This window comes from Leptopilina heterotoma, unplaced genomic scaffold (genome assembly GCF_015476425.1).
Source record: "Leptopilina heterotoma isolate Lh14 unplaced genomic scaffold, ASM1547642v1 Lhet_63, whole genome shotgun sequence".
Lineage (NCBI taxonomy): Eukaryota > Metazoa > Arthropoda > Insecta > Hymenoptera > Figitidae > Leptopilina > Leptopilina heterotoma.
In genome coordinates, this window is record NW_025111149.1 from 622129 (window position 1) to 639167 (window position 17039).

Genomic DNA, 17039 nt, shown 5'->3' on the forward strand with positions numbered 1-17039 from the left:
CTTTATGTTTTATAATAATATTCTTTCAAGTTATTGAATTTGAAAGTTTTGAAATATTTTTTCCTATGAAAAATAATAATGATTAAAAAAGAAATCAAGTTATTGTTATTTTCGAATAATTTTACAATTAAAGAAATTCTTAAATAAATGTACCTAATAGAACATTTTTTTTTTGAGTATTTAATTTATCATTTTTAGAGTGAATTATAATAAAAAGAATATTCTTTAAAAAAATAAAAAAAAATTTAATTAAATTAATTTAAAAAATTAATTAATTTTTTTAAAAATTAAATTAATTAAATTTAATAAAAATAAAATAGAATATTCTTTAGAGTCAGGGAAAAAGACGAAATTTTGTCTGGAAATCAGGGAAAAACAAAATTAAATTTTTGTAGCAACCCTTAAAGTTGCTATTTAAAAATAAATTAGTAATATTTTCCGTTGTCAGAAAAATAATTTTTAAAAAAAATAATATTATTTTCACAATTACATTATGTTATAGATGAATTAAAATCAAAAATTGAAAAATTAAACAAGAACTTATCTATATTTTTGTGATACTTTTCTTCACTTGCAATCGAAACCGGTCGTCATGGAGATGTATCAACAAGTTAACTGACACTTATAGTCGTCTTTATTTTTCGTCAAAAACATCTAATCTTCGCAAATAATATTGTTATACTGTTTCATTTTTTTTTTTGTTTTTTGAAAGAAAGAATTTCCAAAATGTCAAAAGAATTCCGACAATTGTCAAAAACAACAGCATCGTCATTACAATGCAAAATACTTTACGGATTGAAAACAAATATTATTGGCAATGCTCAATATATTACTGATGGGGATATTCTTTATCCAGTGGGTAATGCATTATCAATTCACAATATTTCCCAAAGGCGTCAAAAACTCATTTTATTACCGGATAAACAACAAATAAACATTATTGCCGTCTCGCCGAACCGGTGAGTTTTTTTCCAATTTGACTTGTTTTTTTTAATATAACTCTGAAAATAAAAAAAAAAAGCATTCTTCGTTTGTGTGATTATTATTATTTAAGTAGATGATATTTAATTATTATTTAGGCAAATAATAGTGAAAATACTAATTATTTAAGTAATTAATAATTATTATTTTAGTAAATTGATTATTTCAGCAAATTAATTAATTTCTGGATAGAAAATAAATAAATATTATAGAAAATAAATAATAAAGAGCTATTTGTAATTTTTTTACAAATTAACGAAAATTAAAACTTAAAAAAAACGAAAAACATAATGTAATTTTAAACCCTTCCAAAGTTCAATTATTTTCTAGAATTTTTAACTAAACTTCAATTATACATAATTGAAAATTTTTGAAATGCAATCGATTATATAAAAATATAATTGAGAAATTCATTGGATAATAGTTTTCAATTACATATAATTGAAAATTTTTTAAATAATTAAAATCTAGTAACATTTTTCGAAAAAAAAATTGAATTTTTTAAAAGAATTTTTAGAGATTAGTTTTAAAAATCATCAAGTTGATTAAGAATTATAATTCACAAATCTGAAAAATTAAAAAATTTTGAGAAATAATTGAATTTCTACGAAAAATTTTCAAAAATAATTAAATTGCTTCGAATAATTTTAATAAAGTTTTTGAAAATAATTTTATACTTTCGATGAATTTGAAAATTTGATTGAAATTGCATTAAAAATAATTTAATTCTTTCAAAGAAATGGAAATTTCTCCAAGAAATTTTATTATTAATGAAAATAATTGAATTGTTTCGAAGAACTAAAAAAAATGTTGTAATTAAAAAATAATAATAGGGAAAGGGGTCCCAAGGTGGCCACCCACCTTTTTAACGACTGTAATTCCTAAACGGTATATTATATAACATAACACAGGACCACAAAATATTTTTAAAGGAAGTGTTGACCGGACCATGTTTTTTATATGTTTTTTGGGTCACTGAATTCGAATCCGAACTCAGTTTTCCGCCATCACGTCAAGTTTCTTCACAAATTAATAAAATTCGCAAAAACTGCCTGTAAACAAGATATAAATAAAAATAAGCATAAGAATCTATTAAAAAGCAACTTGAACACACTGAAAAAATTTTATAGAATGTTAAACAATCAAAGAAACTTGAAAATATTTATAAAATTTAAGATGGCGGATCCAATATGGCTGACCAATTTTTAAAAAATTTATTGGATTTACCTAAAACGTTATACTCGGGGGGTTCTGGGGTCGCCTAATACGAATTTCACCTTAGTTTTCAAAAATTCAAAATCTGATAAATTTTTTGAAAGTTTGTTAGCCATATTAGATTCGCCATTTTGAAAAAACTTGACGTGATGGCAGAAAACTGAGTTCGGATTTGAATTCAGCGACCCAAAAAACATATAAAACATGGTTTGGTCAATACTTCCTTTAATAGTATATTACATTATAAGGGCAGAAAGTTCGAAATTCCTGCACTGCGCGAAATGATGCCCGAGGCGAAGCCGAGGGCATTATCGCGTAGTTTAGGGCTTTCGAATTTCTGCCCGTGTAATGTATACTATTTTTCTTTATATGCGGTCGAAAGTACGCTGGGTAATTTATTTTTTAAGAAAATTGCAATCGAGTTTCATTTGACAGCCGGCCATCTTTTTTTACTTTTGCTCCTCGCCTCTAGCGGACACTCGTGAAGCTCTGGTTTTTTCTCTGTCTCTCTCTTGCAAACAATATTCGCCTGCCCCGACATTTGATGCACGAGCGAAGCGAGTGCTTCTGGTCGGGGGCAGGCACGAAAAAAAATGTGAAAGATAAATTAATATTATATTTTCAAAAAAATTTTTCTGGTGGTACAAAATTAATTCTATGTTTCTAAAATTCTAAACATTCTAATGAAAACACTTTCATTATTTCTTCAAATTATTACAATTTTATAATATCATTTTGGTACGTATTAAAAAAGAAATTACAAAATTATTAATTATTTTATTTTTGTTTTTAATGTTTATTAAAATAATTTTTGAAAATAATTATATCAGCAAAAGATTTCGTTCATTTCAATATTCAGAGCTTGTGGATAATAAATTTATAAAGTATAAAAAGTTTTCTTGATAATTTTTTTTCTCATTTTATATTGCGATAACAATTACTCGTTAAATTGTCATTGAACTCGAAATTTTCTTATTTACCGACAGTGGTGTTTTTACCGACAGAGAATTCTTTTACTCCCGCTGTAATAGAGGTTGGGTATGAAAATCAGCCAAAGCACAAATGTTTAACTTTCTGCTGCGAAATCGCAGCGGGAAATACGTACTTTCGACCGAGGTATGAAGAAAAAATATTTTTGTGGTCCTGTGTAATTAATAATATATGCCCTGAAACTGTATCTCATTATCTAACTTATTGTCAAACAAATTTTTTTATTTTACTAAGAAAAATAAAACTTAGACGACTTTGGAAAACCTGCTGAAATTTTGCTTTTAAAAAAAGTGACCTAAGGGTGGCAACCATTCAAAAATTCACTGAAAAATTAAAAAAATAGTTGCTAAAACCAATTTATCACAAGTAGAAATGTAATACTGGCATAGTACTGACCCAGTACTGCCTGCCAGTATAGCAGTACTGACTCCAGTACTAAATCAGTACTGGGAAATCCCTGGCTGGTAACGCTGTCCAGTACTGATTTTTTACCGGCAGTCAGTACTAAGTCAGTATTAAAATATCACTGGCAGAACACCGCCTAATTACTGATTCGCAGGTAAAATTTAGTAAATTTGGAAAATGCTGTAACGCGTTCTCTAAAACAAAATTTACCTTTAGAAGCTTATATTAATTTGTTTTTTGATTATTAAAGAAAAAGGAATAATTTATTGAATACTAATAATTATTATTAATATTTCTGTAGTAAATAAACTTTTATGAGTATCAATAAAAATGTAAATAATTAGCAAAATTGCTTTTATTGAAATAAGTTTAAAAAAAATTTTTTTCTTTTTTTTCATTAATTTATACAATCTTATTTATTTTAATTAATTACTAAATTATTATTATTATAGTTATAGAAAGTGAATTTATCATTCGGCAGTTAAATATTAAGAAGAAAGAAGCTATAATTGATAGCTTCTTTCTTCTTAATATTATTATTATTGTTTATAATTATTTAAATTTATATTTTATGTAACATTTTTGAGAATTATACACTAAACACTAAGAACTAAGACGGAAAAATATCGCACGCACGGAGGATCGAACCCTAGACCTCGAGGACGCAAGTCATCGAATACACTAACCGCACAGCCACGCAAGCTTGAAAGTGATTTTACTTAAACTTCCTTTTGATCTATGGGAAGGATATACATATACAGTGCTATAATAATAAATTCACTGTATATTATATTTATTTAAAGAAAAATTATTATAAATATATGTTTTATATATTTATATACATTTTAACAATTATTTAACTATTTATTATTTATAATTTAATTATTTATCAAAATAATAATAAAAATATATATTTATACATTTTTAAAAAATAAAAAAAATTTTATTATTAATACCCAATGGGAAATTAACCATTGGCGCAATAATGGTCCTATATTGGGAGCCAGCAGTACCAATAATGGTGCAATAATAGCAACCAATATTGGGCCACTATTGCCAGAGTCTTGGGATGATCACGACTTTGCCAAGCATTGGCAGCCAATATTGGATCAATATTGGCTGCCAAGACAAATGCCGGACTTTCCAAGCGTTGGATATTCATTGGCAACAAAGATTGGACCAATATTAGTGACCCATTAATTACTAATGCTTTAAATTAAATTAATGCTTGGTTATTTATTGGTTACCAATACTGAACCAACGTTTGAAATCAATATTTTACAAATACCAACACATAGCAAAAATTTTTCAAAAAAAAAAAAAAATTAAATTACTAATCTAAAGAAAAAAAATAATTAATTTAATTAGAACACTCTGTTAAAAACAGAATGTGATAAAAATCAGACAAAGATAATATTTGTCTACGTTTGAGAATGCAAGCGTCTCTTCTTATATAGAACTGGTAACACAACTTGCTGGTGAGAGGAAGAAATTGTGGCGCACCCTGGTGGCACTTATCTAAAGTAATTTCGAGCATATACTTTGAAGCAGCGCGGGACATTTCAAAATCGAACACCAGGGTGCGCCAGAGCTTCTTTCACTCACCAGCAAGTTGTGTTACCAGTTCTATATAAGGAGAGACGCTTGCATTCTCGAACTTAGACAAATATTATCTTTGTCTGATTTTTATCACATTCTGTTTTTAACAGTGTTCCAATAAAATTAATTTTTTTTTCTTTAGATTAGTAATTTATTATTTTTTTTCTTGAAAAATTTTTGCTATATGTTGGTATTTGTAAAATATTGATTTCAAACGTTGGTTCAGTATTGGTAGGGGAATGTAGTCAAGGTTGGTCTACTGTCTAGATAGGCCATCGCGATTTTTTGGACAAGTTCACTAGCGCCACCTACGCGCATGCTTGTCGAAGCTTGTCTTAGTGTAACCTAACTTTTTGTTCAATTACATTTTCGGAAAATCGAAAATTGTGTTTTCTGTGACGTCGGTACAAAAAAAGCTCAAAAAAAGTTTTGTGCATAATGTGAAAAACCATTAATAAAAGATAAAAAACAAATTGAATCGTCAAGGCAAGTATGCAGAAAATTTGTGGGACTCATGGTTGAAAGAAAAACAAAGTAAAAAATCGAATCCCGAAACGTATTTCTTTATGGTTACAACAATTCGGTAATGTTACTTACTGTCAAGGTCGGCCACTATGTGTTTAAAATGCGCAAAGATGAGAACGAGCTACTTCATTTGCAAAAACTGCAATTCTGTATAACTCATAATATAATTGATCATCTTATTAATATTTTTATTTAATTTTATTAATATTTTAGTGCAAAATTTTTTTTTATTTATATTTATTTTTTTATATTGTTTATTGTTATTATTTTGTTATTTCATTAAGTTACAAACTGTAAACAATAAAGAATCAATTTTCCGTAGCTCCAAACATGTTATTTTATTTTTTAACGATTAATGCCCTTTGAATTTTAAACATGGCCGACCTTGACTGTAATGGCCAACCTCGACTACAAATTTTTTTTTTTTTAAATCTTTATAACTTTTTCATTTTAAAACCAATCAATTTACTTTGTACAGAAAAGATGTTCCTATTAAACAGGACTTTCCAACCATATACTTCAATTGTCCAAATTTATTTTTAAAAAAAAGTTATAAACAAAAGTCAAAAAGGTGGCCGACCTAGACTATGTTCCCCTAACCAATAAATAACCAAGCATTAATTTAATTTAAAGCATTGGTAATTAATTGGTCACTAATATTGGTCCAATCTTTTTTGCCAATGAATATCCAACGCTTGGAAAGTCCGGCACTTGTCTTGGCAGCCAATATTGATCCAATATTGGCTGCCAATGCTTGGCAAAGTCGTGATCATCCCAAGACTCTGGCAATAGTGGCCCAATATTGGTTGCCAATGTTTGACCAAGAAAAAACTGTTGGCAGCCAATATTGGTCCATTATTTAGCCAATGGTGAGCATTGGCAATTTCCCATTGGGTAATACATAATAGTAAAAATAATTAATAATTAATAATATATTAATTAAGCCCAATGGGAAATTTACAACTGGCGTAGTACTGCGCCAGCACTGGCAGCACTGGCGGCAAGGCTGAGAGCCAGCACTGGCATGGGACTGGGATGATAACGTCGTCTGGCGCTGCCGAAGTACTGTCTGTCAGTGCTGCCAGACAGCGCTGGCGCAGCACTGGACCAGTGCTGGCTGAGAATATTGCCGCAATAAATGCCGTATTGTTATTAATTAGTCGTAAATTCATAATTATAATTTAACAACAAAATGGTAAATAATATTAATAAATAGTTATCATTCATAAAATATTTCTCTTCTTAAAGAAATTGTATTAAAGATGGAGACTAACAATGGATATAGTAAATGAAATAGAAAAAAATTGTTTATAACATTTAAAAATTAAATAATAAACAATTACAGTAAGTGTGCATTAGATTTTCATATTTTAGTACCTAACGATTGGAATCTAGAAATCTCGCAAACCTATGAAAATAAACAAAATTGCTGACGAGAGGAATCGAACCTACGACCTACGGACTAACAGACTAACGCTCTAACCACTATGCTAACGACACATGTGTACAGTAAAGTATTAATATCTCAGTATCATTCAGACATACAATTATTGAGTCAAAGATGAGAAAAAAATAGGGATACGTTAGAAATAATAAATTGAAATAAAATAAATTAAACTAAATTTTTAATAATTAAATTAAATAACTTTACTTATTGCATTTAACATTTTACAAGTGGTAATTTTTTAATAATTTTTAATTCATAGTAAGAAGTATAATAGTTTTTTCATAAGAACCAAATTATTATTGAAATTAAAGTTTAAATCTTGTTTATAATTTTAATTTGTTTAAATAATTTATTATTTACAAAATTAGACAATTATGTTAAATTATTATTATTAAATTTAATAAAAATAAAAAATGAACAACTGAAAAGGAAAATATTAATTTTTTCAATAAATTTATATTTATAAACATTGATAAACTTTTTTTATAATTTTTTTCAAGTTTATGTCAAAAAAGCAATGTTGGCAAAGAGCGTTGTGAACAATTTTTCTATACTCAGCCAGCATTTGCCGCCGTGGCTTGTTCAAGCTTTGGCGAAACAAAAATTCTGTACTGCGCCAGCACTAATTGTCGAGGCTCGGCTAGACTACGCCGAACAATCGTCCGAGTACTAAGCCAGTGGTGAACATCGGCACTACACTAACATTTCCCATTGGGAGTGTTTGATGTTATTGTTGATGAATAATGTTTTTAAAAATCTTGGAAAATATTTTAATAGTTAATAAATCAAACGATGTTGTTATTAATAGTGGCCGGTTTAATGACATTATAACAAATTTTGTTTGTTTTTTAACTCCTTCGCAGTACTGATTTGGTATTATGCCAGTTTTCTGCCAGTACTGATTTTAATACTTTTTTAACTCCGACGTATTACTGATTCGGTTTTGGAGTCAGTATACTCCCAGTACTGATCGGGTTCCGAAAGTCAGTACCGACGGTCAGTACTGAGTCAGTACCATGCCGGTGTTTAACTCCGTCCTAACTCCGGACATTTCTACTTGGGATAAGGTAATTTTATTTGAAATGTATTGTTTTTGGCTTATAATCACAGAATCAATAGTTGCAAACTTTGTTTTTGCTTATAAGAAGCCATTCTAAAATATTGTTAATTATTTATCCTATTTTATACATTAAACACTAAATTATTTTATTATTTATCATAAAATTTTCCAAATCGATAAAATTTTAGAGGTATGCAAAAAGCTCAAATCTCGAACCTCGATCGAGTATTTTCGAGCTTTTCATTTTTCGAGCCAATTTTTTATAAAAAGCTTGAATAATTTCGAGTACTCGAATTTTTCGGGTACTCGAAACTTTCGAGTACTCGATTTGATTCGAGCCCTTGAGAAAATCCAAAATTTTCTACTTTAATTTTTAATTAAATTTTTTTGTATAAAATTTTTTTTTTAACTTAAAAGCTGGAGCCATTAAGAAAATCCAAAATTTCCCACTTTAATTTTAAATTAAATTTTTTTTTGTATAAAAAAATTTTTTTTTTCATTTAAAACCTCGAATCAAATCGAGTACTCGAAATATTCGAGTACTCGAATGAATTCGAGTTCCTGAATGTTTCGAGTACTCGATACGATACGATTCGAGGCTCGAAAAATTGCGGATCGGCTCGGTTCGAGCTTTTTGCACACCTCTATAAAATTTATATTTTCCATAATATATTTTGATAAATATATTACATCGTAAAAAATTCAAAAGTGATTATATGTAAACAAAATTAGAACAAAGTTTAGAAACTATTAACCCTCTGCCTACTCAAGTGACCGTTATCGACAAAAAAACGACAATTCGGTAGCCTGGTGGGGACTATGGGAATTACATTCAAAAGCGCTAGAGTGGGGATAAGTCAGCGTAGGCAGAGGGTTTACTGTAATCACAATATCACTTTAAAACAATGCTTTCAAATTTTTTTTACCGAATTTTAACGATTTCTCTGTTAGAAACAAACCTTGGAGGTTTTTGGAATCGATGATTACGAATCTAAGAACATTTAGAAAAATTCGAAATCCCAGGCGCTAGCTGACAGTGAGTTCAGGCTTTACGAAGCTTGATTGAGGCTTGGTCAGTATTGGTTGAAGCTTGGTGGGACAGCGAAAGCAAGGCTGCTTCAGTCCGGAATAGTAACACCGATGTAAACCTGACGCTCAGTCTTTGTTGAAGACTGGCGTTCAATCTTCAATCAATGCTGCGGAAGCCGAAAGCAGGACTGAACAAGACTGCTTCCACTGTTCCCAAATTTACAATTTTACACGCTTCTTACGCGGTCATTCAATATAACGTGAATATATTAATTATTATTATTATTAATAATAAACAGTATTGTTATAAATATATATATATATATATATATATATATATATATAAGGCATTTTACGTGAAATGTCCTTTGAAATTTCAACTTCTTGAAAAAAATTGAAACTCAGGGAATTTGTTGTTCTATCAAGTAGAAATGTGCCCCAAAAATATTTTTGATTTTTTCGAAAATTTGGAGGGGGTCGAGGGGGGTCAATTTGACCAATTTTGCTAACACCGGCTACTTTTAAAAAAAGAATTTTTTCTGAACATACTTGTAATGGGAAAATTTTTTTAAAATATGTTTCTGAAAGGTTTTTTCGTCCTCTTTCCAATGGTGTATTTTATTTTTTAATATTTTAAAAATTTACCTTAATTAATATTATTTACAAACAAGTTCACAAGTTTTTATTCACAACACTTATTAATTATACAGATTAAATAGTAATTTTATTATTTTATGTAACGCTTATAATGAAAAATCCGCTCGCATGTGGGATCGAACTCACGTCCCCCCGCCCCAGACGCATTCCGGAAGTCCTTGACGCAACTACTTAAACCGCACGGCTACTGACAAGTAACACTACCTAAGTGAAACTCACCGATTTCTTTAAAACTTCACGGAAAAAAATTTCTTATAGAAAACACAAACTTTTTCGTAAAATATACAAATAGGTTAAGTTGTGCTTTATGCAGGCGAGTTTTGTGTTTCCAACAAGCTGGTTTGTGTGTACCACAAACCAATCTGTTATAACACCAAGAAATCCACGCATGCGCAAGAAAATTCAAGTGAACGTCTGCTTGTCGTCTGCTGCGTGACTGTTTAAGCTGTTGAATCATAAACTGAAGTTTGTGACAAGACTCATTCTGGTTTGTGTATTTCCCAAACTCAGCGGTTTGTGGTAAATTTTTGTTTTAAATGCTTATAACTCGGTCAAAAATTGATCAAATTGGACGTTATTATAATGAAAAGTTTTGTTTTCACGCGTAGTTTGTAATAAAAATATTTTTAAAAATTTTTTAAATAATTTACGATAAGATTTTAAAATTTTTTAAATAAAATTTCATTTTTAACAATGTATGTATCGATCAATTCTTTTCAAAATTTTTTGTAAGAAATACTTGTATATACTAAATTATTGTAAAAATACTTATTGTAAATACTAAATAAGAAATACGTGGGCAAACGATGGGATCTATTTATTTAAAATATTTTAATTTATATATACGCAGTGGTGGCCAATGACTAACTTGCCATTTGATAAAATCACACAAATTTTTCACAGCAAATGTGTTTTCAGACTGAGTATCTCCAAACTTAACCTTCTTTCTGTGTAAAATTGTGATTTGGTCAAATGACAAAGTTAGGCCTACCGTTTTCACAGTGTATATAAAAATTAAAATTTTTTAAATAAATAGATCCCATCGTTTGCCCACGATCGGACAAGGCTTAAAAATTGTTAATTTACAGCTAGTTTCTTACAAAAAAAATTTGGAAAAAATTGATTGATACATACATTGTTAAAAATGAAATTTTATTAAAAAAATTTTTAAATCTTATCGAAAATTATTTAAAATTTTTTTAAAAATATTTTTATTAAAAACTACGCGTGAAAACAAATCTTTTCATTATAATAACGTCCAATTTGATCAATTTTTGACCGAGTTATAAGCATTTAAAACAAAAATTTACGTAAAAAACGTCATTTTTCAAAAATCTGTATCTCCTAAACCGCTTTATGAAAAAATTTGAAAAAAATGAAGGTAGCTCATTTCAAAGAGTACCTACTAAAAGAAAAACAAATTGTAAATCCAGATGTTCATTACATGAACATTTTGCTTCCTCTTTACGATCAGCAAAAAAATTAACGATAAATATATTTCATTTTTAAATCATTTTTAATACAATTTAACATTTATAAAATAAAGTTCATTCGTCTTAATAGAAAGAATGAAACTTTCTTATACAGTAATATGAATCTAAATAAACAAAAAATTTTTAGTAAAAAAGTGAATTTTTCAAATTTGATTGTAATTATTTCTATAATTTTCAATAGAATATATACTTTACATACATCAATCGATTCGTCTTGATGCAAAGAATAAGATTTTTGATTTACTTTTCAATAAATAATATTTTATTGTACAGCAACATGATTTTTAAGAAAAATGAATTTTTATTAAAAGTGCAAGTTTTTTGTCTATAATTGGTTTTAATTCTATAAATTTAAATACAATATATACTTTATATATACTAATCGATCCGTCTTGGTGCAAAGAATAAGATTTTAGAAACAAATGAGTAAGATTTTCTTATATGGCAACATAATTTTGCGGAAAGAACTCATTTTTTGATAAAAACGCGAATTTTTCAGCTTTAATTGTGATTAACTCTGTAAATTCTCATACAATTTATACTTTTTATATACCAATCGATTCGTCTTGATGCAAAGAATAAGATTTTATTATATATTAACTTCAATAACCAACTTAAAAAAAAATTTTTGAAAAAAAAATTGTTTTAGAAAAAAGTCAAAACAAAATTTCTTTCCGAGAATTTTTTAAAGTTTATCAATCCATTTCGAGATATTTTTATGATAAATATACCTGGTAAATTTTAGCCAAATTCGTTAAAACCTCTTCGAGTTATCGTGTTCACAAAAATCGGGATCCACACACACATACACACATCCATACATACATCAGGACAATTGCTCAGGGTCTTATATAACATAGTCCTATATAGAAGAAAATTTGTTAAAAGGATTTTTAAAAATTTTGTAAATTAAACGACTACAAAGCTTCCTCACGAGGAAGCAAAAATGATAAAAAAAATTTGAGCTGCAAAAGCAAAATAATTTCCGATTTGGCCTGGTATGCCCCATATACTATGTCAAAAAATACTTGACACGTGTTTTTTTATATCGGCCCAATATGATATTTAAGGGTTGAAACTACCCTTTGAAATATTTACATCCCTTATGGACAAATTAAATTATTAATGAAACAAATCAGCGGACAATTTGAAAATTTCATTAGATTCACTTAACACTCGAAACTCAGGGGTTTTTGGGGTCGCTAATTACGAATCTGCAGTTAGTTTTTCAAAATTAAAAATGGCGGATTCAATATGGCGAACGACATTTTGAAAATTTCATTAGATTCACTTAAAACTTGTAACTCAGGGGTTTTTGGAGTGGATTATAGGAAAAATGGAATTTTTTACTAAACGTTTTAAAATTATGTTACCAATAATATTTTCATAGACATTTTTTAAAGCCATTTTTCCTTTAATCAAGTGAAGAGTTCATTTTAAGTTAACTTTATTTGTTTATATCATAAACAAATAATAAACTATGAAAAATGTCCATAAATATTGTTGGTAACATACCTAATTTTAGAACGATTAGAAAAAAACGATGCCATTTCGACTGTAAACAAATGAACAATTCATTTGTTAAGTTAATTTGTTTATTAGTCAAAATCTCTGGGTTGTACACTTCTTTGAACAGCAAGTTGCATATTCATACTACAGTGTGTTGCTCGGTAAACAAACGTGCCGCTCGGCAGAAAAAAATTAATAACTTTGCTCCTAATTGTGAGACACTAAATTTTCAAACGGTTATGGAATCGTTATAAAATATCCTTTACGATGAAATTTGAACAATCCGCCATTTTGAATTTTGAAAAACTAATTGCAGATTCGTACTCAGCGATCCCAAAAACAGAATTTTATAAAAATTTTTCGAGTTTTAAGTGAATCTAATGAAATTTTCAAAATGTCGTCCGCCATATTGGATCCGCCATTTTGAATTTTGAAAAACTTACTTTAGATTTATAATCAGCGATCCGAAAAACCATTTTATACAAATTTTTACTATAATTGGCTGATTTGTTTCATTAATAATTTAATTTGTACATAAGGGATGAAAATATTTCAAAGGGTAGTTTCAACCCTTAAATATCATATTGGGACGATATAAAAAAACACGTGTCAAATATTTTTCGACATAGTATATGTATACCAAGTTTTAAAAAAATCGGTGAAAAATTTTTATAAAATTCTGCTCGGAAATTCGTATGGAATTCCGCACGAAATGTCAGCCAAAAATTTTCGGCCAAATTTTCATACGAAATTCGAGCGAATTACGAACAAATTTATTTTAGAAAATTTTTATAAAATTCTGCTCGGAAATTCGTATGCTCGTATTTGCTCGAATTTCGTGCGAATTTCATATGGAAATTTCGCTGAAAATTTTTGAGGGAATTTTTGGCTGACATTTTGTGCGGAATTCTATACGAATTTCCGAGCAGAATTTAAAAAAAAATTTCCAAAATAAATTCGTTCGTAATTCGCTCGAATTTTGTACAAATTTCATATGGAAATTTGGCCGAAAATTTTTGAAGAAATTTTTGGCTGACATTTCGTGCGGAATTCTATACGAATTTCCGAGCAGAATTTTATAAAAAATTTTCAAAATACATTCGTTTGTAATTCGCTCGAATTTCGTACGAATTTCGTATGGAAATTTGACCGAAAAATTTTTGAAGAAATTGTCAAAAATTATTCCGTGCGAATTTCCATACGAATTTCCGAACGAAAATATTTTTTGAAAATCCATTTAAAAAAATCCGGGTATTATTTGCACGAATATTCATGCGAAAAAACGTTTCAAAACGCCACACGAATTTCGCTTGTAATTTCATACGAATTCGATAGGAATTATGTACGAATCTGGCCGGATTTTGGAACGAAATGCGTACGAATTTCGTACGAATCATTTTTACCTGGGTTACTTGTCAGACTCGTAATCAGCGTCCCGAAAAACCCCCCGAGTACCGAGTTTCGTAAAATTTAAATGAAAAAAAAAATTTGTGCATCTGAGGGTTAATATACACTGTAAAAAATTTAGGGAGTTAACGGACTCGGGAGTTGAGAGTGAAATTTTTCGAGTTAAAAATCAACTCCAAAAGAGAGTTAATTTCTAACTCTCTTCATTCAACACCCGCGCGAGTTATTTTTTCCTTGGGGAGTTAGCATTTGGGTGTGAAATTTCAACTCTCTTTATTTAACTCCCCTGGCATTAACTCCCCAATGGGTGCGACTTTTATAGACCCCCGGGGAGTTAAAATTTAACTCCCTTTTTTACAGTGTACTAGTCCTGTTTACTGTGATAGTGGCATATTCATCTTGTAAATGGAGCTTGTAAATGGAGCAAATACTTTCAAAATTTTTTTGAATAAATGGAAGTTTTACCTCTTGTAGTTTACTAAAAGCACCCAAAGTTAGAGAATTTTAAATAAACTTGTATAAGCTAGAAAAAATTTTGTGTGATTTCTAGGAAAAATTACATGTATTTTCCATGGACGTAAGAAATATAGGGACATGGCATATAGATGCGGGGGGATACTTTGCAGTCCGTAAGGGGAGGCGTTGGCGAATTGCTAATTGGTTAAGAAAATGTACGTGTTATATGGCAATTGGCGCCTGCGCATTAAGTCTACCAATAGGGAATCGACCAACGTAGCGTTTTCTCTTCCGATCTGCCAACGTACCCCCCTCGCCCATATTTTGACTTTGAGGCCTGTCCGTATATTTCTTATGTCCATGGTATTTTCCATTTAAAATTTCAGTCGACTAGAGGCACGTGTTAATATTGTTCGATTTGCTTCAAACTTTCATAAAAATTTTTTTTTATACCTTGATTAATTTCTTGAGGTGAGACCGATGATTTAGAATCATCGCCGAAATAAGAACCACCCTAGTACATGTACATGTTATGGGAAAAATTATGTCCAATATGTATTTCTGGAATAGGGTTCCCCAGTAGTACGTAAAGTTTTAGTAACATTGACAACATTGAGGCAATATTGGTAATGTTAAGGCAGTGTTCTCAATATTGCTGTAATATTACGTGCTACTGGGGTTTTTTATGCTCTTTTCAATTGGTGAATTTTATTTTTTAATATTTTAAAAATTAACACTAATTTTTTTCGCAATCTACACGGAGAGACCGAGATTACTAATTTTTGTATAAAATCACACTAGAATTTACTATTTTCACATTGCAACCACCGGAAATAAGGGGACTTTTTGTATTTTTTACTATTTTCTACACTAAGTCACTAATCCCGACAAATGTTCACCAAATTAGCAAAGTTTCTTACTATTTCGTCCAATAGTTCCAAATAACTGTAGTAAACTCAGAAGCATTGTGTACGTAAAATTACTACAGTCGTTTGTAAATGCAGAAAGAAAGAGTGAAAGAAAAAATACGGATTTTTGTCGCCGGTTTCCCGTCAATTCTTGACTAATGGAGACAAACTGGAAGGATTTTTACATACACAGACACACACACACTTATATATTTGTTGTATAAATATTTGAAGACACACACATGTTTATTTCACTTATATGTATAGACGCGGTTAATTAATACACAAATACACAACTGCACGCACGACAACGAATTTCACTGAAAGTATACATCTTTGTTTCCTTATATATTGAATGATGAAAATTTACAGCACTTACGAGAAAGCAATTTACTTTTAACAACTTATTATAAGACATAGTTCTTGGGACAGGAATAAATGCAAAGTTTATTAATTTATAATGGTCAATTTCTGAGATACCGAACGACCTACGTTTCACTTTATATTTAATTATTGTAGATAATATCCAAATTTATTTTACATACGCGAAACATAGTCACTGTCAATGATCGGATGGCATCGGCTCATTTACGGAGATTGACGAAGTTAGCAACCAATAGAAATGCAGGCGCCATATGACTGCACTCGCTAGCCACACTTGCTCACCAAAAATTACTACAGTGGATCGTAGGTTTTAGTGGAAAATGTTTTCATTTGTCAGATTTTGTCTAATTAAATTAGAGAAAACTATAATCAATTTTTGCTACATTTACAACTCTTACACAAAATATTAAAACTTGCTATTTCAATGTAGCAAATTTATCTATTTCTTTTGTAAATTTATCTAATTCTGTAGCACATTATGCTAAAAGTCCCCTTATTTCCGGTCATTGCAACCATTTTTAGTAATTTTTACGAATGTGGGTCTCTCCGTGTATTCTTAGAAATTTAATATCTCAAAAACAAAAAAAGGAAAATACCTTAGCTTTCGTTTGCAATAATTTATTTTTAAATAAAATAAACCGATTGTTGTGAAAATAGCAAATTAAACATTAATTATCAAAAATTAGGGTCAATTTTTAAAATATTAAAAAATAAAATTCACCATTGAAAAGAGCATTAAAAAACCTTCCAGAAACACATTAGACAGAATTTTTCCCATTACATGTATTTACAGAAAAATTTGAAATATTAGACGGTTTTCGAAAAAGTCAACAAAATTTGTTGGGTCACATTTCTACCTAATAGAACAATAAATTCCCCTAGTTTCAATTTTTTTCAAGAAGTTGGAATTTTAACTTGGGACATTTTACGTAAAATGCTTCATATATGCGTCATGAACACTTTTACCAGTCTTA

The 17039-nt window shown here is 29.2% G+C and overlaps 1 protein-coding gene across 1 annotated transcript in view; it reads left to right on the forward strand.

Moving 5' to 3' along the window:
* The first annotated feature begins 726 nt into the window (after positions 1-726).
* Positions 727-17039, forward strand: part of LOC122509795 (cilia- and flagella-associated protein 57) — a 43410-nt gene continuing 27097 nt past the window's right edge. Inside the window, exon 1 of the mRNA XM_043624046.1 lies at positions 727-959. Within this exon, the coding sequence (XP_043479981.1) occupies positions 727-959 (233 nt within the window). The remainder of the gene's footprint in view (positions 960-17039) is intronic.